The sequence below is a fragment of the Ochlerotatus camptorhynchus genome, unplaced genomic scaffold, assembly GCF_037179485.1.
Source record: "Ochlerotatus camptorhynchus isolate MF236.1 unplaced genomic scaffold, CSIRO-AGI_Acam_v1.1 ptg000353l, whole genome shotgun sequence".
Classification (NCBI taxonomy): Eukaryota; Metazoa; Arthropoda; class Insecta; order Diptera; family Culicidae; genus Ochlerotatus; species Ochlerotatus camptorhynchus.
Genome location: NW_027040841.1, coordinates 449,007 through 472,587, shown reverse-complemented (window position 1 = coordinate 472,587; position 23,581 = coordinate 449,007). Strand labels below are relative to the sequence as shown.

The window sequence follows — 23,581 nt, the reverse complement described above, 5'->3', positions numbered from 1 at the left end:
GCTGGATTGATTGAGGGATGGCAGTGGGTTGGCGGTGCCGTCCACGCTTGTACGGAGGGAGGACTGTACGCTCGAACACAAGGGGTAAATACCTGTGTTCCATCCCAGGAGATCGGACAACCAAGGAGTGTACATTAACTTTCTTAGCTCTGTCACTCCCAACGATTTATATAGCCTATTTTCAAATCCTGCATACGGAGCGGTTGGTACGGTATGTCCCCGCTCTTTGATTACCTGTGGATTAAATGTTAACCACTGTCTATACTTATTAAGTAGACATGGTAAACATTCACTTCCACAAAAATTAACTAAACGCTACACAGTAGGCCTGGCCGCTTTATTGTTTGTTTCACATCCTTGATGTGCAGCAGGCATTAATAATGACAAGAAAAATGATAGATGTATCATTTTCCAGGATTCTTTCAAGTACTGGCTGTGTATGTGTAGACTAGACTAGACTAGACTAGACTAGACTAGATAAATAGCAGATTTTTAGCGATGGGCCCAATCTTAGATCCATAGGCCAACATTAGAGACATTTCCGCTAAATCATTTATTTGTTTACTTCATTCTGGCACTTTGAATTGTTTCAATATCTCGAACTTGTACATGGATGTTTAGATCTTGGACTTACTTACTTGGAAAGCTCAGGTAATTTTATCCATAATTTTTTTTTATAAAAAGTGTCTCACTACCAGCCCTGTAATAGGCATAATGAGGAAAACTTAACCTTAAGGGACATTTGAGAAAATATCAAAGGGTTCGTATTCTAAGAATAATTCAAAAAATAATTTGCAGGAAAATTTAAAAGAAATTCGTAGGAAAGTTTCAGAAGGAAATTCCATTGGAAAATTTTGGGAAGAACTCCAATGGAATCTAGTTCTGACAATAGTGACAAGGGAATTTTCTAGTATGTTTAAGGAGAATTGCATTTTAATTCGGTATATGTAAAAATTTATTCGAAATGTTGAAGAACAGAGCACTAATAAAGAAAGAACACATCTAAACACATTTTATGATTGAAAAAAATCACGTATCTGAGGCTTAGAAATTGTTTAGGATTTTCACCGTAATCATTTAAGAAAATCTGGAACGATCCTGGACTTGACAAACTTCCGAAACTCAGGGACATGGCTATTTGTTTCAAATCTCAAAATCGTAAACTTTACGTATGGAGTAGCACAAATCACTTTGAAGGATCTCAGACTTATCTATCACACCAAAAAAATAGGAATTTTAATGGTGATGTAAATATCCATGCATGCTAAAATTGAAGCATGTAAACTTCCTTTTCACGTAAACTAGCAACTTGCAAGAAATATTGCTTACAAAGATGGATGGTTGCATACAATATTTAGAATATTTCATTAAATGACTCATAAATTTACACGATCTGCAATGTGAATTTGTATGATATGTGACGCTCCATTTATGTGCATCATAGTGACAGAAATTTACACTACTTTTTCGAACTGTGTACGTTCTAAGCGAAATATTCGGATATCACACATACATTTTTTTATATATCAGAATTTAACTAAAATAGGGTTTAAAAATATATTTCCCAAACAAATTTCCATTTATTTACCAGTTGTTTTCGATTCCGATTTTCCCTAGTTGTGTGACAAGCACAATGACACTCTGTCTACGGATTTTGAGAAAATTTCTAACCCGAACCGGGAATCGAACCCGAAGCCTCCAGTTATCATCATTGCCTTTCATCGATAAAAATACGTCTCACAAGAATCTTCATTCAGTTGTGATGTTCCGTGATGATTCGCCACAGTGCTGCAAAATCTCGACAATGCACGTTGATTTTGACAATTCTGCTTTGGTCACTCATTTGAGCTAACAGTCACAGTCAAGGCAAACCATGTCAATTATCAATGACAATGCGGCCAGTGACGAACATGTGTAGATTTTTTAATTAACTAAATTTGTAACGAAATTAAATGACTTGAGCAACACAATTACATGGAGTCGTTAGTGTGAACAAGCATCTACGTCCTGAGCTCCTTGGGTAACAAAAATGTGACACAAACTATACGAAATTACACTTTTTTACACAGTCATTGACGAAAAAATGAATGAGATTTTGACGAAGAATTTTTGAGGATCAAGTATGTCAGTGACTATGTGACGAACAATTTTGTCAATATCGCGCGAAAGTCTGTCAATGACAATGACAAATCTGAGCACTGATTCTCCAAATATATCTTTTCAATCAAAATAGGTTTCCTTTTGCCGCTAAGATAGGTACACAGCAAAAAAATAATTTTGATATCACGTCAAAGTGGATGCACTACAATCATGTCGAAAATATGGTGTAATATTACTTGCTAAAAAGGACAAAATTATCATTAATTTTGTGAACAAGCATCTACGTCCTGAGCTCCTTGGGTAACAAAAATGTGACACAAACTATACGAAATTACACTTTTTTACACAGTCATTGACGAAAAAATGAATGAGATTTTGACGAAGAATTTTTGAGGATCAAGTATGTCAGTGACTATGTGACGAACAATTTTGTCAATATCGCGCGAAAGTCTGTCAATGACAATGACAAATCTGAGCACTGATTCTCCAAATATATCTTTTCAATCAAAATAGGTTTCCTTTTGCCGCTAAGATAGGTACACAGCAAAAAAATAATTTTGATATCACGTCAAAGTGGATGCACTACAATCATGTCGAAAATATGGTGTAATATTACTTGCTAAAAAGGACAAAATTATCATTAATACAATGCATGAACTGACATTACGCTGCTTTTACTGCATTTGTTTATTTATGTGGTCATAAAAATTACATGAAATTTTCGACATGATTGTAGTGCATCCACTTTGATGTGATATCAAAATTATTTTTTTGCTGTGTAGCGATGATACTGATATTCGACCATGCATCAGAATTCCAGTCCGAACCTTTTCCTATGTTCAATCTCAGTTCCTCGTAGATTCTCAAAACTGAGGCTCATAACCGTCAATAAGAAGAGCTTAGGAACAAAATTCGTTGAGGTAAATCTGTAACGCACTACGAAAAGGTTAGGATGTTTACATCACCAGTGATATTCAGATTATTTTTCCTCTCTGATGGTGGTATAGGATTTTAATTATTCCTCAGTCCCTATCGATGTAATGTTAAGCATCATATTGCGGTCATATCTCCCTCCATCTGAGCGTTCCATTCCATTAGCAGTCTTGTTGAACACACAAAAACCCACGTCATGTTGTGGTCGTCATTAGATCGTCCAAGCAGGAGCTAGATAAACCACAACATCAGAGCAAAGTGCAGAAGAAAAAAAAACAACCATTAAAACAAGACATTCGTCAATCCCATAACAAGCCACTGCCAGATGTGTGTATGTCTCTAACGCGAAAAACAACAACCAACAGACTCATATAATTGGATATCTCTTGAACGATGTGTATGTTCCCTTCCATCCCTTTCACCACCTGCTCTGAGCTTCATCGTCCTAATCACGATGCAGTGCAGAAGCACATACCTACGTCAGACGAGGCCGGGTCAAGGATCCAACCTCGATTCTTGGGAATCACGTCACCATTTGTATCTATCGCTGCCAGTTCTTTCGGGGGGAATCTTCCATGAATTTCATGACATTACTGTCCTTGTCCTTAATGGAAAACGAAAATGTGACATTATGCTAAGCACTTTGCGATGATGTTCTCTGGTTTGTGTTATGATGAAGATACATTCTCTCTTCTCATCAAGGATTTGATGCAAAAGGTTATAATTGGTCACATGACTTCCCGAAATTATAATGAAGTTATATTTGATGGAACACAGTATCAACTCAAACCGACCTGCCCCTGAATTCCATTCCAACAAAGAATTGACTTGCTCGGTGCAGCTGCAACGACGACGACGACCGCGCGGTGATTATTTTTAGATCACATGGTTGTTTTTTTGCTACCCCCTCTCCCTTAGTACCCCCCAAATGCCACCCCAACGGGATTCTATTTCGAGAAGGTAGGTAACAGGATTTCGACGATCGTCGTCTCGCGTGATCACATTTGTTCGTGCATTTGTGTTGGTAGCAGTCTGGTCGACCTGTCTGGTTTACATCATAGCGTGCCGTAGAACATGACAAATTGATCATTTGTAGCATGTGTATATAGTAGGCTTACGAACGTGCCGGGGATTCTTCCTAGATAGAAAACAACGCACACCGGGTTGCTGCGCTGCTGGGCAAAGATTAATGATAGAGTACCGAACGCACGAACCTCGAACAGACGGCTCGGATTATAAGGAAGTGGTAATTAATCCCAGAGTACCTAGCGAAATGGTCAGTGTAATAAATCTGTCGAAGATAAGGTTTCGTGAGTAATGAGATTTTAACGGGGATGATTTTCTGCAATAACAAATTGCATCTCTGGACTCATCGTATGTTTATGCATTCTAAAGAAAAAAAAAATGCAACTTCATGCCCCACCCGCACCTCTGCAAATGTCAATAAACCTGTTCACCACCGAGTACCGGTAGAATATAATGAATTTGTTTACTCCTTGGTAACAACAACGGCAATCGACACCGACAGTCGCGTTCGCACACTGTGTTGTCCAAGCCTCTGATTGACCTTTTTGAGTAGGTATAGCGATTCATTAACCGTGCAGGCATGCAAACAAAAGACGTCGCTCAAATGGGCACCGACTTGGCAACAGAAACCGAATCAATTTACAATTCTGGTGCACTTACCGGCTCAACCAGTATTAACGAATTGTATTTATTTATCATGTATGTATGTATTCTCTTTATTTTTACCAAATGAGTAGACTGCACTAGATAGGAGCTGGCTCAAATCATCTACTGCTGTTGTCAAGTGTGAATCCGGCGCGGCCGGCGGCCTTGTTCGAAGGATATCTTTATTCAATGCGCGCGACACTCGACGACCGGTTGTTGTCATCAAGTTGATAATCGCACAGCCGGTGCCCGGGGAAGCACTCGATCTCGTATGAAGGCGATGTGCGGTAAGATAACGACAGCAGGTTCTTTATTTATCTTCCCCGAACAACAAAACCTCCCTCGTATGTTGGTCTGACTGTTTTTGTATAGAGGTACGTACGGTTCAAGAGCACAAAGAAAGGAAAAAGTTCGTGGATTGCAGAAGAATGCACTAGAAAATAGGAAGGATTAAGCTAAAGTGGATGTATGCAAGATGGAAGTAGAAGAATGTACTTTGTTAATAGAGGCAATTTTCCAATTCAGCAGTCAAATCAATAGAAATGCAGGCAATAATGTACTCCGGAACAAGATGTCCTTCCAAAATCGACGTAATCACTAATATCTTGTGAGGCAGGATTGCCTGTACTCATGATTCATTTCTAGACAATTAAAATCATAATTCAACCTTGAACATGTGAAGTGATTTGTCCGGAAACATATTTGAAGGTTATGGTAAATCGATTTCATGTGTTACTAAGATTTCACAAAATTTCTCAATTTTTAAAAAAAAATACTGGAAGCATTGAGGCTCTTTATTATTTCCCAAAAACCGTGAAGACATCTCACTCAATTGTGCATTAGAAAATTTATGGAGAAAATCCAGATTCGAATCAAACAACTTGCTATCAAATTTACAATTTAGGTTTCGTAATAACATAGGAATAAATAATTGTGTAGCGCTGGCTTCAACATATATCCAAAGAGCAATTAATGTTTTATCTTTAATGATTCTAATTTGCTTATACCCAGCAATTAAAAACCTAAATTATGAAGCTTTGGACGTGATTAGATAATCAGCTTTAAAGTAATTTCCAGAATCTGCGATATTTTGGAATTCGATCATTTTAGATTTCATTCCAAGATGGCGAATCCGAACTCAAGATGGCGGCTCCCGGACAGTGAATACGCATCTGAACCCATACATTATCGGTATCTACGGAATGGGTTTGACACATAGAAGTTTATAATCGATGTCTGCCACACATTTTGAAACCTAATATGGTAGACTCAGTTCCAAAATGGCGGCCATCGGATACGCATCTTCTACTAGTCAAGCCTATTCCGTACTTACTCATATTACATACAGGGTGTCCATTCAAATCCAATTTTCCAATTTTCGGTTTTTTCCCGGTTATTTAAAAAAAAACACAACCAAAAAATCGCCGCTGCCTTAAAATAAAAAGGCTTTAAATAATAACTGTTTATAGATAATCATATTTTTCAGTAAAATTGCTCTACAATACGTCAATTTAGTAGAAAAAATATGAGATAAGATTTGCGTTAACATGTTGTTGATCTAGATCTCCAAATTTTCATGGAAGCATGCATTCGTATAAAATTAAAGGGCATCGCAAAAATTTAGCCTAAATGTTGTTTTGGTATGTTGAAAAAAGCATAAATCAATACGCAGTATTAAAAATATTAAAATCTTCCAATCTTGCCTGAAAACATGTTGTGGGATACAAAGCTGTGTTACCAACATATTTAAATTGTATTGGAAATATTTTACAGGTTAGTACATATCTTGTTCGATTTCCACTTTTGAGCATTTTTAACCTCCGTTCGAAATATAATTTAAGATACGATGATTCTACTTAATGATAGAATGGCTGAACCTTCGGGAAACCCTTAATATAATTGTCCAAGCAACAATTTTGGTTTTATCATGGTTTTGAAGAGGCCTTATAGGCTTAGAATGGACTTAAAGACCACATTAAAATCGGAAATGTTGCTTGTGTGGTTTGGAATATTATATTTTCCAAAATTCCTGGAGTTCAGATCTTTATTCTTTTTTATTAATTTATATATTTTATTATTATATATTATATTATTAAATATTATATTATTATATATTATATTATTATATACTATATTATTATATATTATACTATATCAGGGCTGGTAGCACTGATGCGATATAATAGTAGTGACTTTAGTGACTAAAATTACGGAAATAGTGACCAAATAGTGACTTGTAAATTTATGTCATGGAACTCAATATCAAGTTTCATAAATTCCTCTAATTTGATCGAATCTCACAACGGAAACTCCTGTGAAGAGCATTTGAAGTAATTTGAATAATTTACTTTTGCTTACGTTATACATGATGACTAGCAAATAGTAATTCCCATTTTTATGATCTTGAATTTGATTCTGTGTTCGAAATCTCTTAATATTTGATGTATCTAGGTAGATAACTTTGATAATTTGCTATGAAATTTTCACAGAATTTCTTCAGAATGATCTCAAGAACTTTTTTAGAATAATTCCCCTTCTCTTAAACTTAGAAGCAAATAAGCTTTTACAAACATAATATTGCATTCTTGAAATTCTTTGCAGAACAATCAACAAAATTCTTGGAAATAGATCATTTTCGTAGTTGGAAACGCTTAACATCAAATATCAGAACTAAAGTGGACATGTTATACGATAGATGAGGAGATGAGAGGAAAGAGTTGATAGTTCCGTTATAGTGTGGCAGTGTAAAATGTGTATATAGAAAATAGAAAGCGAACAAAGGATAATTTTTAGGAAGGTACGAATAGGGTAGAGCATCTCCTTTACCAAGCTCATCCGTTAATGAGGGATGGTGAGGGGTGTTTCCCCCTGCCACCACTGGCAAAAGGGATGATCACCGATTTGCTCATGTACCTCTGATGTGCGGAAACAGTTCTATCGATTGTTTCACACTCAAGTCGCCATCTGACGTAAACAACTACCCGATTCGTACCTTCTTCAAAATTGTCCTTTGCTCGCTTTCTACTTTGATAAACAATTTTCACACTGCCGTACTAAAATGGAGATATCAACTCTATAATTGAATCTTCTCCTCGGTCGTATAAAATCTCCATTTGAAGTCTGATATTTGACGTTAAGCATCTCCGTAAATCGTTAAATTCACGCATGATTAGTTAAAGTAGATTATTTTCGATTTTTTATTGATTATTTTAGAAACTCCCTGAAGGGTCCTTCCATAAATCCATCCTTAGAATTTCCATGCAATTAACCTCAGAAGTTTCATAAATTTCTGCTTATAATAATCTTGGACTGCTCCCTTGCATTCAATTCGTATTCTCCTTAGAATCCCCATAGTATTTCCTCAGAATTCTCAAAATAAAAATCCATCAAACTTTGAAACTCTTCTCAGAATTCCTTCCTCAAAATTCGATTCCATTTGAATTCTTCTTGGAATTTATTTCGAACTCTTTAGAATTCTCTTGAAAGTATCGTCAGAAATCACCCCAGAATTCTTTTAGAACTATCCACAAAGACCATCTTTGGAGTTCACGGGATTTTCTAGAATCCTTTAAAATTCTCTTTTAAATCGAAATTGAAGGCATTTCCCAATAGTTTTCTTGGTGTTCTAACGTTTTGCGGTTCACTGGTCACTCTGGTTAAAATTTGCAATTTTTTAACAGATATTTATATTTTGCTAAAACTTCTGTAGACTTTCTTAGTGCCAAGTACTTAAATTTAAACATTTTGTGAAAAAGTGACTTTAGTGACTATTTTTAGGGAAATAGTGACTTTAGTGACTTTTTTAGGTGTAAAAAGTGACTTTTTAGTGACTGACTTCAAAATAGTGACCAAGTAACTAAAAAGTGACCTGCTACCAGCCCTGCTATATATAATAACAATTTCAACAATCATAAATCATTCGTGACTTATCCCGGTTAGATTTAAGTTCATGATAATGGTGATTACCCCTAGGTTTGAGCTGGATGATTTATTTCTATGATTATCAAGTACATTGACTTCAGCGTGAGAGGTATGGATTCAGATCTTTATATTATACGATATCCTGACTAATCTTGTGTACCTGATTAGCACAAAATACAGACATTATCTTTAATTTATCTCTGGACCAATCATCTCATGATTTTTTTAAGTTCGTTGATTGTGTACGGTGTCGAACATTTGCAGGCCAAGCATGATCGGGTATGCAAGGAGTTTGAGATCGGACATTTTTTAATTGGCATGAATTTGCTTCTCTATTTTCAAGTAGAGCTTCGTGACAAGATATGTCTCGGTTAGGTTTTATATTAACACTACTTTGCTCGGAAAACTGTAGCAAAATAATTAAAAAAAAAAAAATTTTCATCCAATGACAACCAAAAGAAATTCTAAAAAAAATTTTTTTAGCTATCTTGGTATGAGCAACGAGTGAAAGAAAAGAATAAATTTGTTTTGTAATTTTGAGGAATTTGATACTTTACTACAGTGAAAGCATAATATGAAAATTAAAACAGAAGTGTAAACAAATGAATATGTATATGATATAAAATTGATTGATTCCATGTAAAATTGAAAATTTTATAAGGGTTTAAATGATTCTTGAAGACCAAATTATAGCCTACAAGACTACGATAAAACCAAAATTGTTACTTAGGATGAGTATACATTATCTTTCCCGGTGCGATTTGGGTTTTCCCGCATTTTTCCCGGCAAATCCTAATTCCTGATTTTTTTTTCCGGATTTCCCGGTCTTCCCGGTTGGATGGACACCCTGTACATAGGTTCAGGTGAGCCACTATCTCCATGACGGGTCCACTAAATTGGATTCAAACATGGCCGCCATCTATTTGTAACATCTATTCGTCTAGTCCATTCCGTACATATACACATCATAGCCAAGGAATCAAAAATATCTCCAAATGACAAAATGACAAGCGATCAACGATCCGAATGATAACGCTATGTCAGAAGTGGAAAGCAATAATGATATAATCTTCTTCCTTTTTTTCATGACAAGCAGCCCGTGAGACACCGCTCACTCAGGGCGGTAGAAGTAAACGAGCAAATTGTTGGAAAGCTGCTTCACGAAGTAAAGCCGAAGATGATACACGTGTGTTAATGGGAATTTTGCTGTTATGTCTTTTCTCGATTCAGATCAAGCTATGTCCTCATCCATGTATATTGCAACAAAGCAGGCCAGCAATATATCATTATCCTTCTACCGCTCCGATCGAGTTGTGTTACAGAGCGAGTTTGTTATGGTAGTCGTAGCAACCGTTTTGTCTGTATCGTTGGTTGCTTTATATGTTCGGATTCGCTGATCATAGCATAGAGACTTATATGCCTTGGTTCAACGTTCCCGTTCTGGAGTTTTCCTGGTTCAATTCTAAAAAATTCCCGGTTGCTAATATTCAACAAAAAACGAAATTGAACAAATTGTTTAAAAACGAGATTGAAGAGGATTCCCAAGTTTCTGGGGCTTTGACATTTGTGTAGAGTCTTGTCAAGAACTATTCTTCAAAATTTTATACTAATAACAAACTTCGTGATGCTAGATAACATAATTACGGGCTCTGGAGTCACATTCAAGGCTCTGAGACTTGGAAGAATTTTAAGGGTTATAATAAATTACAGATCATTCTATAGAATCCTGAAGACAAACATCAGAGATTTTATGCCTCCGAAAATCTTGGCGGCGCTGACTGGGCAACAACCCAGGTCCTTTGGGGTGAAAGGCAATCACGCTTACTACTACATCGCACCGCTAGGAATTTTAAATAAAATTTAAAGAAATCGGACATTGAAATACTGAGGAGAATGCGTACATTTTTTTGGAAGGAGAAGTTCTGAGCAGAATTCCGAAGTAATTCTACGATGTATTTAGAGGGATTTCTGTAGAGAAGAAAGGAAGTTTTAAATTAAATTCTTAGGTTATTTAGAAGATTCCAAAAGGAGTTGTGAAGAAAACTTCAAGCGAAATTTCCACGTGGTTCTGAGGAGAATAGTATTAGGATAGTGAGGAGAATGACAGATTTATTTTAATGAGAGTTGCAACAGAATTTTGATGAGAATTCAACAAGAGGCAGAATTTTAAGAGTGTTGGGGCGATAATTTTAAAGGAATAGTGCGGAATATCCATAAGAGAACTTTAATTGTTTTAATTCCAAAACAAATACTTCACGGGTTTTTGAAGAACATTTCTGGTCAAATTTTGAGAACAATTTCAAAGGAATCGAATTTTCAGAATAGGTTCCAGGAAATTCTAAGAAGAATTCCAAAAAAATTCTTACAAGGGTTTTCAAGGAAATTGCAAAGAAAATTCAAAGGTAATTATGTACAGAGTTTTCTGGTTTCCATGATAATTCTGGAATTATTATTATGGGGATTTGAATAAATTGCATGATTATTTTGATTTTTAACTTAAAACAAAAATTTAAGCCCCGAACATGTGTAGTTAAGGTTAAGGTTTACACATATGTTTCCCAAGTCCAGCATCTTAAATATTTGCATGCACTTTGCATCTGAAATTGGAATAGGACAAAAAAAATCAATATTGAGCAACATTTTCTTATCACAAAAGCATACCTTCACTTCAAATATGAGTCATTTGAAAATTTTTGCAATGTTTGTCAAATTTTACACTACAGATTTCCTATTAATGAAGTATCCTGGGCACATTCGTTATTTCCTTTAGGATATTTATTCTATTACTCGATAATTTTATAACTCGATAGTCCATTAAATATGGAGTTGTAGAGAGTTCACTGCATTTGGTTCAATAACCATGCGTCATTTTGCAAAAATAATCGAGAAATTCACGAAAGCATCTGCTTCTAGCCTACTCGATCATAATACCTGAACCAACTTTTCGAACCATGCCCATACCTTGAACACCAGTCCCATCAACAAACACTAGAAGTAGAAAATGTATTCATCTGCTAATTACAACATCTTCCAACAAGCGACCGAATTCAGCCTTGTGAAGGCTGAACCCAGTCAAGACGACAACGCTGCCGCGATTCCACCGCGACCAATTCTCGAATCACAACCGCGACGACGACGACCGCGGCTCTGTACCTACCATCATGATCTCATGTTTATTCAATGCATTCAAATCTATCGAAACGGATGGACTTTGTACGGTACTTGGTCGGTCACGGCGATGGGTACTACTTTCAGATCACAAGTGCACTCGTGTTGGTGTATTTATTTGTCGTAAAGCTAGCAGCAGCAGCAGCAGCAGCAGCAGCACTCGGCTTTGTAGCTCTATAAAAGCTTTGCAAGGTCGTTCCGTAGCCGATTGAGAGAGCGAGAAATATTTAGTTTTAAATCACTTCGATGTTGTTGTTTTACTACAATTCCCCATCACAACAGTGGGGCTGGCTTTATGGGGGGGCTTGAGGGGAGTTTTCTGTTGGTATCTTTGCTTCAATACGGGCGTGCAGGTGTGTGGATGGAGCAGTCGTGTAGTGGTGACTGAGAGTAGTTGTCTCTATGAATGAAACCGAATCGAGCTGAAGGCAATTCACTTTTTCTCGTTCCTTCCACTAGCGTGCACAGGAACCTTGTTAAGGAGGGGCAATTTTTTTCTATGGTGCTTTAATCTTGGGATGGGGAGTACTCCAAAGTGCGTGGGGGATGGTGCTGTCCACCCACCACTGTTTCCCTACTGTTCAATTTAGCTAATTTTATTTATTTTTTCCTCCGGTGGTGGTTCATCTTCTTCAATGCCTTTCAGACAGCCAATGGAAATTGGCAATTTAATCCCATCGGCGATGTCGATGATGATCGGTTCGTCAAATGGTTGCGATAGTAGGGCTTTAACCGAAATGATACATTTCCAGCAATGTTGTTGTTCAAACAGTGCGCATAGCAGTGAACAAACAGTATATTGCTTTTGATCAATCCAATCTTGATCAGTCTGTGGTGTTGAGTACTTGTCACTGATGAAGTCTGCAAGTATAATAGTAGACAAAATACGCGTATCTGTCAAAATATAAGCAATCATAACGGAATTAAAAGGAAATAAACCAACACACTCAAAGCTCTTTATAAAAGTATATTGCTGTTTTTGTTCTTGCACTTGGCTTGTACTTCAGCAGCGCTGCCAGCCATTGTTCTGGCACCGTCAAAACATACTGCCATTACCTGCTCCCAAGAAATCTGCATCGCTGTCAGGACCTCAGCAATAGTATTGAAGATGGTCGTTGCGTCTGTTTTCAACACCCGTCCCACACCCACGAATGTTTCCGTCGGCCGATCATTATCAATATAGGGTATACGTCCCTAACCTCGGTCTAATATGCAGCCATAGATTACGTTTTTAATCATAACTCATCAATTAATTTACCTGCAAACGATATTCTACTGCTAAATGGTATGCTTAGATATGCTTATCATGTCGTTTGCTATCAGGAACCGCAAAAAGTTGAAAAACTTACTTTTTTTAAGACAAAAACTCACCAGGGAAATGTATGTAATATCGGTCTATTGTCCCCAAATTGGGTCTATTTATGGATGCAACTTCGTCCTATCCTGTTTGATTCTCAAAAAAAACGCTCTTGGTAACGTTTTCTTATGTATTTTTTTTTATCACTATCACTGTTAACTTAATACTCTTCATTCCTCAAAACATTTCTTAGAGAAAATTTTACGAAAACTACATTAAATCACTCAAGTTAAAAATTAAAAATTAAAAATTTCGCTTATCGTCTTTCGACCGCAGAATATCTAAATCAAAACATTGTGATGTTCATTATACAGATTTGGCAGAAAAAATCTCCCTTCCTGTTCGTTCCTTATCATCCAAATGCAAACCACATTGTTGACGTTACTCTTATTGCTATATGCTGTCAAATGAATTTCATGGGCCAAAGTTAGGAACATAGAAAAGAAATGTGTCCCTAAAGTTGGGTCCATGATTTACTTGTGAAAACGTTGTTAAACAATTAAAATAAACATAAAATATTCAAACAGTAACTGTGAGTTTTACGTCTAGTGTGTATTATCAGGTAATTCCATTCAATAAATGCCATAATCAGGCCATTTGATGATCGTCAGTGCAACCTTCCCATCTTAACCTTAGAAGTCATGGCGGCTAAAAACTCCGAACAGAGTGATATTCTCAACCAGTTTTATTACTTACGAGAGCTGAAAATGTATTGAAATGTTGTGATATAAATTGATTTGTGTGTGGTACACATTTATCAATCATCAGTGATCAATATTTTCCTTATTTTTTGTGTAATATTCCTTAATTAATTATTTATTTGCGTGATAGGCCGAATGAAAGGACTAGACCCACATTACATACCGTAACCCTACCTGATGACAATCGCCAACTGCTCGCAAGGTTTTCGCAATGTTCCGCAACATTACATTCAGTTACCTTTCTCTTTTGAAATTCTTCTCAGAAGTCATCTGGAATTATTTTTTGAACTTTTCTTAACTTTTACTCACAACACCTTGGAACTAAAATTCCCTTAGAGTTTCAGAAGAATTTGCTGAGTATTATCCAGAAGTTATTCCCGGAATGAGCTAGAAATTATCGGTACTCCCTTGAAGTTTTCCTCAAAATCCCTTTGGAATTTCACTCAAAATTTAATTTTCTCGGTATTCTATTCGGAATTATCTTGAAACAATCTGCAGGATTCACTAGAAATCATTACCAGAATTTTCTTGGAACACTCCACAGAAATCCTTTCAGAATTCAATATCCTTGAGGTTCTTCTCGGATTTTGTTAGAACTTTCCTAAGAGCTCTTTTGAAATTCTTATTGGAACTGACATTCCTTTAGAGTTTCAGAAATTTTTCCTGGAATGAGCTAGAAATTATCCTCTGAATTCACTTGAAATTTGGCTTAAAATCCCTTTAGAATTTCACTCAAAATTTGATTTTCTCGGTATTTTTTTCGAAATTATCTTGGAACTATCTGCAGGATGCATTAGAAATTATCCACAGAATTTTCTTCGAACCCTCCCCAGAAATATTTTGGAACTGTCCTAAGAATACAATATCCTTAAGGTTCTTCTCGGAATATATTAGAACTTTTTTTTCTCAGAACACATTGGAATTGAAATTCCCCTAAAGTTTCAGAAGAATTTCCTCCGTATTCACCAGAAATTCTTTTCAAGAATGAGCTTGAAATTATTCTTGGGATTCCCTTGAAATTTTCCTCAACATCCCTTTGAAATTTCATTCAAAATTTGATTCTCTCGGTATTATTTTCGAAATTATCTTGGAGCTATCTGCAGGATTAACTAGAAATTATTCGCAGAATTTTTATGGAATCATCCCCAGAAATCTTTTCTTTTGGAACTGTCCTCAGAATGCAATACCCTTGAGGTTCTTCTCGGAAGTCAAGTTTAAGTTGTCCGTCTATTCACCAAAACGTTGTAATTTTTCTACCAGAAATGTTCAATAAAGCTTGCCCCTCCATTTACCAGAACTGTGCAATTATTACTCCAGGAATTTTCAAATCAGCTTGCCCCTCCATGCAGCAGATTGTTGCAAATCTTACACCAGAAATTTTCAATACAAACATGCCCCCAGAAAATTGGGTGCAGGTTTTCCATCAAATCAAGCTTGTCCTTATTTTCAGATTTTTCATCATAAATTTTCAGTAAAGCAGCTTCCCATCCAATCATCAGAATGGTGCAAATTTGCACCAGAAATTATTATTAAAGTTTGTTTCTCTATTCAGCAGGAGGATGCAAATTTAATACCAAAATTTTTTCGAAAAGCTTGCCCATCCGTTCACCAGAACGGTGCAGATTTTCCACCAGAATTTTTCAATATAGCTTAATTTTAAATAAAGCTTGTGCCTTCATTTACCAGACCAGTGCAAGTTTTCCACCAGAAATTTTCGGTTAATTTCATTTATCAGAGTGATGCAAATTTTGCACCAGAAATTTTCAATAAAGCAAGCTCCTCTATTCACCAGAACGGTGCACCAAAAATTGTAAGAGAAGTTTGTTTCACCATGCACCTTGATGGTGATTGCAGGGTTCGCCTCTTCAAAAAACTTTCAATGAAGCAATGAAGCAGTGTTGCGAACCTTCCACCAGAAATTTTCAGTTAAATGTGCACCTCCAAATTTGTAGCATGATTCATTTTTTCCACCAGAGTGATTCATTTTGATTAGTCCCTCCATGCACCACCTTGACGATATTTTTACACCAGAAATATTCAATAAAAAGCTTTTTCTTCAATTTACCACCACGAAGGTGGATTTTATCAACCTTATTTTACCTTCTTCTTTTAACCCTCCATGAACCACCTAGAAAAAAAAATACTCCAGAAATTTATTATATGCACCATTGTCGTGCAATTTTTTGACCAAAACATTTCATTGAAGTTTGCCCCTTCATGCACCTTTGTGGTGCAATTTTCAGGCCCATCTCAAAGGAATTGACACAATAAAAGGTTTTCAGTGCCCTGATATTATGAAATGAAGTTATTTTACTTTCCAATCAAGAAGAAATGAACCAGCCTCTGGCTGAAAGTCTCGCTAATAAAGATAACCTAACCTAACCTTCAAATCAAGGTATCAAGAAATCAAGTAATTTATATAATATAATTTGGTAAATGTGGAAATAAAAGTCTTATTTATAAAAGATGGGGCAATTGCCCCACCTTGCCCCACCCTGTGCACGCTAGTGGTTCCTTCTATGGGCGATCGCGACAATTATGGATCCGGAGGAGGGGGAAAGTTGATTCAAGTTATAATTTGCTGTAATTCAACACCACGAATCTTCAATTTAGAAGGTAGCGTTTTCTTCAGTGGGCTTGGATTTCGATCTGAAGATGATCGTCGTTCGTTTCACAACGAAACAGGTTACGCATTGATGGTTAAAAGGTGCGATCACGGGGTGCAAACCATGTGGAATTTTGCAGCAAGATCGAACCTAAGCGATGTCTGCGGTAGAAAATAGTTGCACACAATGATGATTGCCTGCACACCAACCCAAATTTGGATTGTTCGAGAGCGGGAGAGATCATCGTCACGATCACGAGATGTGGTGGATTTCGTTAAAGATTGATTCACGTGAAAATGACATGTAGATATGAAATAGCTCACCCCGTACGACTATGAATGAAATATTTGAAATTTCTCATATCGCAAGGTGTAACATTCGAGTGAAAGCAGCAATCGTTTTCGCTGGTAGTCAGTCAGACCGACAGACAGGCCTTAAGCGAGGTATGGTGTGACATATGAATGAATGACTGAATGGCCCACGCTTCTAGACGCTACTAATTGACTCAAATTTATTCCAATTAGGTCCGAGTTTGATAATAGTGGTGATGTCAATCAGGGAACGTTGGTGAGTTGGTGTTATGTTTGCATATGCACACAAAACCGAGTGATGCAATTCTCGCAGTCATGGTGCAAATATTTGCATCCGGTAGTCTCCGAAGAAGCAGCACTCATCATATTTTCCGAGGTTAGAAGACATTAACTATGCAAATACGAGCAGAACGGGAGAGTGATGCATTAGGTACAACCTAAGTCCGTTTAACATCGAGAAACTTCAATGCACGGACAATGAAGTTCGTTAGTTTCTGCAATGTACCCTTTGCATGCAACTTCAATCTTGGCCCCCACACGCTGCGCTTCTGGCTTATGCAAAAAGGACGCTTATATTTGCGAACGTGACTGGCGTTTTCGAGTGCCGAATATGGTGCTGTTGCTGTTTGCGAATAGCCACGCGCGCGGCCAGGAAGGTTAGATTGAAGTGGGTATGGGTACACCTGACTGCTTACGACAATGATGATGATGAAGTTGGTGACGCAAAGTGGGTTTTTACCAACTTCCAGGGACGAATGAGTACAATGACTCTGCGCGCATGGATCATTCTGTTCTGACATGGCAATAATCACAAGAAAATGTATACGCAAATCATTTGCTGCAAATTCTAGTACCTAGGTAGTATGCTCATTTCTTGAAAAGGTTCTCAAGAAACGAGCACACAACCTAGTTTCTCAAGAAATGCCCAGCAAATCATGTGCAATATTTAAACCGTATTCCAAAAATATAACAGCAATAAGGGTTAACACTCCACTGATAGAATGGAAACCGATTGCTTCTGAACATAGTCGTCTCATTCCCTGGTTGTGCTTCAAAAACCCCAAAATACTCACCCAACTGATGGGTCTGCGCTTCGCCGATATAGATCCGGTAGAAAATTTGATATGAATCCGCACTCTGTCGACGGGAAAGTTTATACGCGGGCGTTGAACGTGTAACCGAAAGCAACGATTTCAGCAAAAGTCCCATACGGTTGTAAATGGAGTGGGTGGTACGCGACTGCAGGTCACACTGTTCTGATTGTACACTGAACGACCAAACCTCCAAGATCATATTATCTCCCTCCACGGTCTGGAGAGAGATCTCTACGCACAACGGTAACCGCGTGACAATCGATTCATGTTGACTGATTTGAAGCACTTTCTTCGTTTCCGCTAGAACGTCCGGTTGATCGACTATCGCGATGTTGAACTGTGGAAGAAGAGAAGAAAGGATTTCCATTAGAATCGTTCCAAGAATCAATGATAAAGCTTTATTCGAGACCGCGACGGCAGACGGCGCTACGCCCACATGAACAACAACACGAGGAAGGTATATATGTTACTTGGAAGCATATCGATTTTCCGCACGGATGAGTGGCTGTGGATATGGAGCTTGGCGCGCGCGTGTTTTGTGCTCATTTTTACCGAGCTCTACGAAGTAGGCGGTGAAAGGAGCTGAACAAAACAGAGCGTCCGTCCGTACACTTGAACTCGACCTTGGCTTCCCACCGCGCCATGGCCACCAACTATCACATCGCACCGTAGGTATGGTGTTCTATTAAAGTTACTTGTCTATTTTCATTAGCCATTTCAGACTACTATCCGGACATGTTGCGCCCAGTATCTACTGGAAGTTGAGTGTTCCATTTGGTTGTGGAAATGACTATCGTAAATAAGTAAATTATTTACCGTTGATGGCTCTTTTGTGATGGGTAATCGGAAAGGTTCATAGAGCCATAACGAACTGGACCAAAGGGAGTTCTCCATGCGTGACTTTCACTTATGAAGGATCCGGGTTACGGAATGAGTCTGCCTAATTAAGTTTTGGTAGAAATGAAGGCAGACGAAAGAGGGCTACATCTTTCCCATTATCCTTTCATGTATAACTTTCTACAGAGAGCAGAGTAATTGCGGATAAATATTAGTCATGTGTGAAGGAACCAAGGGTCACTAAAACGTTTAACAGGTGTAACAGATTCCAATGCACTATTCTTCCAATTGAGTAGTGTAAGGTGGGGCAAGATGGGTCAGCTAGTATATTTATTATTCATTTGATTGTTAAAATCAACAGGTTCAATGCAACTCCAATGATGACTTGCTTCTTCAAACCTTCTTGAAGACCCATCTTGCCCCACTTTACCCTACATTTCATCCGAAACCATACTTGAGGTAATTCTTCCGCAGCTGAAGCGCAACCAAGCTTGAACCTAATTAGGTGCATTCAATATCCCACATCCCAACGCTACCGGTTTTGTTGTTGTTCCCAACATCGAAGTCACACCCCATCGATGATGATGACGTTATGAAAGCGTATGTGATTGCTACCAGCATGATTTCTCTTTATAAATGAGGAGATATCGTTGTGAGTGGCTATTTCCATACATGGAGGATGAGCTTCCTCAGTATCAAGTTTATTTGGATGAATTTGACTTCAACGTGGGAAGCAGTCACCGGCATTTTCCATTATGAATGATAGCGATGTGTGAACAAAACTGCAAATATCTGGATCAGAAGTGCTGACCTTATCAAAGTATTTGTTGGGCAAGACGTCATAGAAAAAAAATACGAAATGTAGAATTGATGGTATTGATATTATTTTTTTTCTTTATTATCGTGATTTTTAGACGTACTAGTTCATCACGTTAGATAGGAAGAGGTTAGGCTTAGGGTCTGCCTCAGAAGAAGGTTTCAATTTGACATTAACGTACCGTACAACTGGCTCTGATTACCCGCCGAGAGAGACAGACAACACTGTACAAACTTAATGTAAAATGAGAATTACATACGGAGCTGTGGCGAGGAATGCATGCGCGAACAAGGTAGAGCTCCACCGCAGGTAACAGTGCCCCCGTCTGGTAGAGATACCCCGACGGCAGAAAAAAATAGAAAGGTGAAAGAACACGATCAGCGCAGCCAACGTCGTGGGGCGTCACCAAATAGATTCCAGACGTTCTCCGGAAGTCCGTGTAGTTCGCGTAGCTTCTGGAATTCCGGACAGACACACAGCATGTGTTACACCGAGGCGGGGAGGGGCATGAAGTAGTTCGCCTCCTCGTGGTGTGCCCTGGAAACGCTACTGCTGCGGATTATTACTCTGGCTGCGGGAAGGATGCTGCCCGTGAGGACAATGCTACTTAAGCACTACCACTGCTTTTTTTTTTTTTTTTTTTTTTTTTTTTTTTTTTTTTTTTTTTTTTAACTCTTTATTTGTTCCAAATTCAAAATAAATTACATTTCATTTTTAACCTAGGTGCTCCAGTTACTACAGTAACTTACCAGCCTTAATTGTTATGATATATATCTAAGTGTTTTTACATTGTTCCTGTCTTGGCAATTCAGTATTTTAAACAGGTTTTTTAAACCTGCATGTCAGTATAACAATTGATAGCTTAAAACTAAATAACTAAAACTAAATCTTATCTAAGTATAAAGGGAATTAATCGTTGCAATTGAGGATTGTAACGATTTTTGCCGGAAATTACTAATTATTTTGTTGGACATTTGTGCTAAAGTCTCAACATTCGAAATTCTATGTACTTCGGTAGTACTGTACCAGGGAGGCAACTTCAAAATCATCTTCAGAATTTTGTTCTGAATCCTTTGAAGTGCTTTTTTCCTGGTAGTGCAACAACTAGACCATATTGGCACAGCGTAAAGCATGGCCGGTCTAAAAACTTGTTTAAATATTAGAAGTTTATTCGTCAGGCAAAGTTTGGATTTCCTGTTTATAAGAGGATACAAACATTTTATATATTTGTTACATTTGGCTTGAATGCCCTCAATGTGATCTTTAAAAGTTAATTTATGGTCAAGTATTAATCCAAGATATTTCACTTGGTTTGACCAGGAAATTGGAACTCCGTTCATAGTGACTATGTGACTACTACTAGGTTTCAAAAAGGAAGCCCTGGGCTTATGTGGAAATATTATAAGTTGAGTTTTGGAAGCGTTGGGAGAAATCTTCCATTTTTGTAAATAAGAAGAGAAAATATCTAAACTTTTCTGCAGTCTGCTGCAAATAACACGAAGACTTCTTCCTTTAGCGGAAATGCCTGTGTCATCAGCGAACAAAGATTTGTGGCAACCCTGAGGCAAATCAGGGAGGTCCGAAGTGAAAATGTTATACAATATAGGCCCAAGAATGCTACCCTGAGGAACTCCTGCTCTAACAGGTAGTCGATTAGATTTGGAATTTTGATAATTTACCTGCAGAGTTCTGTCAGTTAAATAATTTTGAACTAATTTCATAATGTAAAGTGGAAAATTAAACTTTTTCAATTTAGCAATCAAACCTTCATGCCAAACACTGTCGAATGCTTTTTCTATGTCTAGAAGAGCAACTCCAGTTGAGTGGCCTTCAGATTTGTTTGAACGAATTAAATTGGTAACTCTCAAGAGTTGATGAGTAGTTGAATGCCCATGGCGAAATCCAAACTGCTCATCTGCAAAAATTGAGTTCGTATTGATGTGAAGCATCATTCTATTCAAAATTATTTTTTCAAAAAGTTTACTTATTGAAGAAAGCAAACTTATTGGACGGTAGCTAGAAGCTTCAGCTGGATTTTTATCCGGCTTCAAAATTGGAACAACTTTTGCATTTTTCCATTTATCAGGAAAGTATGCCAAATGGAAACATCTGTTAAATAATTTTACCAGGAAAGACAAGGTACTCTCTGGGAGTTTTTTGATGAGGATATAGAAAATTCCATCATCACCTGGAGCTTTCATATTTTGAAACTTTTTAGTTATAGACCTTACTTCGTCCAAATCAGTCCCCCAGGAATCATCAAAAATATTTTCCCGAGAGAAAATATTCCGAAAATCCCGAGCAACCTGATTCTCAATAGGACTAGTAAGACCCAAACTGAAATTATGGGAACTCTCGAATTGCTTAGCAAGTTTCTGAGCTTTTTCCAAATTTGTGATCAAAATTTTACCACCTTCTTTAAGCGCTGGAATTGGCTTTTGAGGTTTTTTCAAAATTTTTGTGAGTTTCCAAAAGGGTTTGGAACTCGGGTCTAATTTAGAAACATTATTTTCAAAAGTTTTGTTCCTCAGGGCAGAGAATCGCTTTTTAATTTGTTTTTGCAAATCCCGCCAGATAACTTTCATGGCAGGATCGCGTGTTCTTTGAAATTGTCTCCTACGGACATTTTTAAGACGGATCAAGAGCTGAAGATCATCGTCTATTATAATTGAATCGAATTTAACCTCGCATTTTGGTACTGAGGCAGCTCTTGCTTCAACTATAGAAGTAGTCAGAGATTCAAGAGCATAATTAATTTCATCTTTGGTTTGCAAAGGAATGTTTGGATCGAAGTTATATTCCATAAATGTTCGATATTGCTCCCAATCAGCCCTATGGTAATTGAAAGTAAATTTGTTGGGATTAGAAATTATTTCTTGGGATATTTCAAAAGTTACTGGAAGGTGATCAGAACCGAAGTCAGCATGGGTAACCAATTGGCTACAAAGATGACATGAATCAGTTAAGACCAAATCAATAGTTGAGGGATTTCTTGCAGAAGAAAAGCATGTTGGGCTGTTTGGATATTGAATAGTGTAATAACCTGCAGAACAATCATCAAACAGAATATTACCATTGGAATTGCTTTGAGCATTATTCCATGAGCGGTGTTTTGCATTAAAATCACCAATAATGAAGAATTTAGACCTATGACGGGTAAGTTTCTGGAGGTCACCCTTGAGAAAATTCTTTTGCTGGCCTACGCATTGGAATGGCAAATAGGCAGCTATAAACGTAAGTTGTCCAAATTTTGTTTCAACAGAAACCCCCAAAGTTTCAAAAACTTTGGTTTCAAATGAAGAAAGAATTTTATGCTTGATTCGTCTATGAATAATGATGGCAACGCCACCACAGGGTCCATCAAGACGATCATTTCTATAAATCAAGTAATTTGCGTCCTTCTTAACCTTATGGGCAGGTTTAAGGAACGTTTCAGTTATAACGGCAATATGCACGTTATGAACTCTCAAAAAGTTAAATAGCTCGTCTTCATTATCTTTAAGAGATCGAGCATTCCAATTTACAATATTTAATGCTTTAAAATCCATTACTGAATTTTAAAGTCATGACAATATTATTTGCAAATTTTACTCCAGTTTGAATAGCATCAAACATGGAGTTAGATTTAAGCATATCAGAAATCATGTCAATTAATGAATTCTGTAAAAATTCCATTTTAGGGGCAGTAATGCTTCCTAAGTCAAAATTGTCAAAATTTCCGTTAGAACGTTGGTTAGTATTTTGATTTCTACCCGCTGCAATAGCAGCATAGGTAGCTCCATTAACTCGCTGAACATTGTTAGCAGCGAGGGGAGTAGGTACAGATGAAACATTTGAAGCAGGGGTGATATTTGTACCTACGGGTACGAATGTGGAATTTGTTCCTCGCTGACCGTTGTTAACAGCAGAGGAATTTATACCTGGTCGGAAACGTGGAGCGTTTCCTACCTGTCGGTTAGAACGAGATTGTAGGATCGCTTTGCGAGTCTTACATTCCCAAAAATTGGATTTGTGGTTTTCACCACAATTTGAACATTTAAATTTCTTAGGATCTTCCTTCACAGG

The 23,581-nt window shown here is 37.3% G+C and overlaps 1 protein-coding gene across 2 annotated transcripts in view; it reads right to left on the bottom strand.

Annotated features, from left to right (window-relative positions):
* The window catches only part of Atg13 (Autophagy-related 13), a 144,752-nt gene that overhangs the window by 70,235 nt on the left and 50,936 nt on the right, over nt 1-23,581 (bottom strand). For both annotated transcript variants that reach the window (XM_065231393.1, XM_065231394.1), the window contains exon 2: nt 17,842-18,199. In XM_065231393.1, the coding sequence (XP_065087465.1) occupies nt 17,842-18,199 (358 nt within the window). The remainder of the gene's footprint in view (nt 1-17,841; nt 18,200-23,581) is intronic.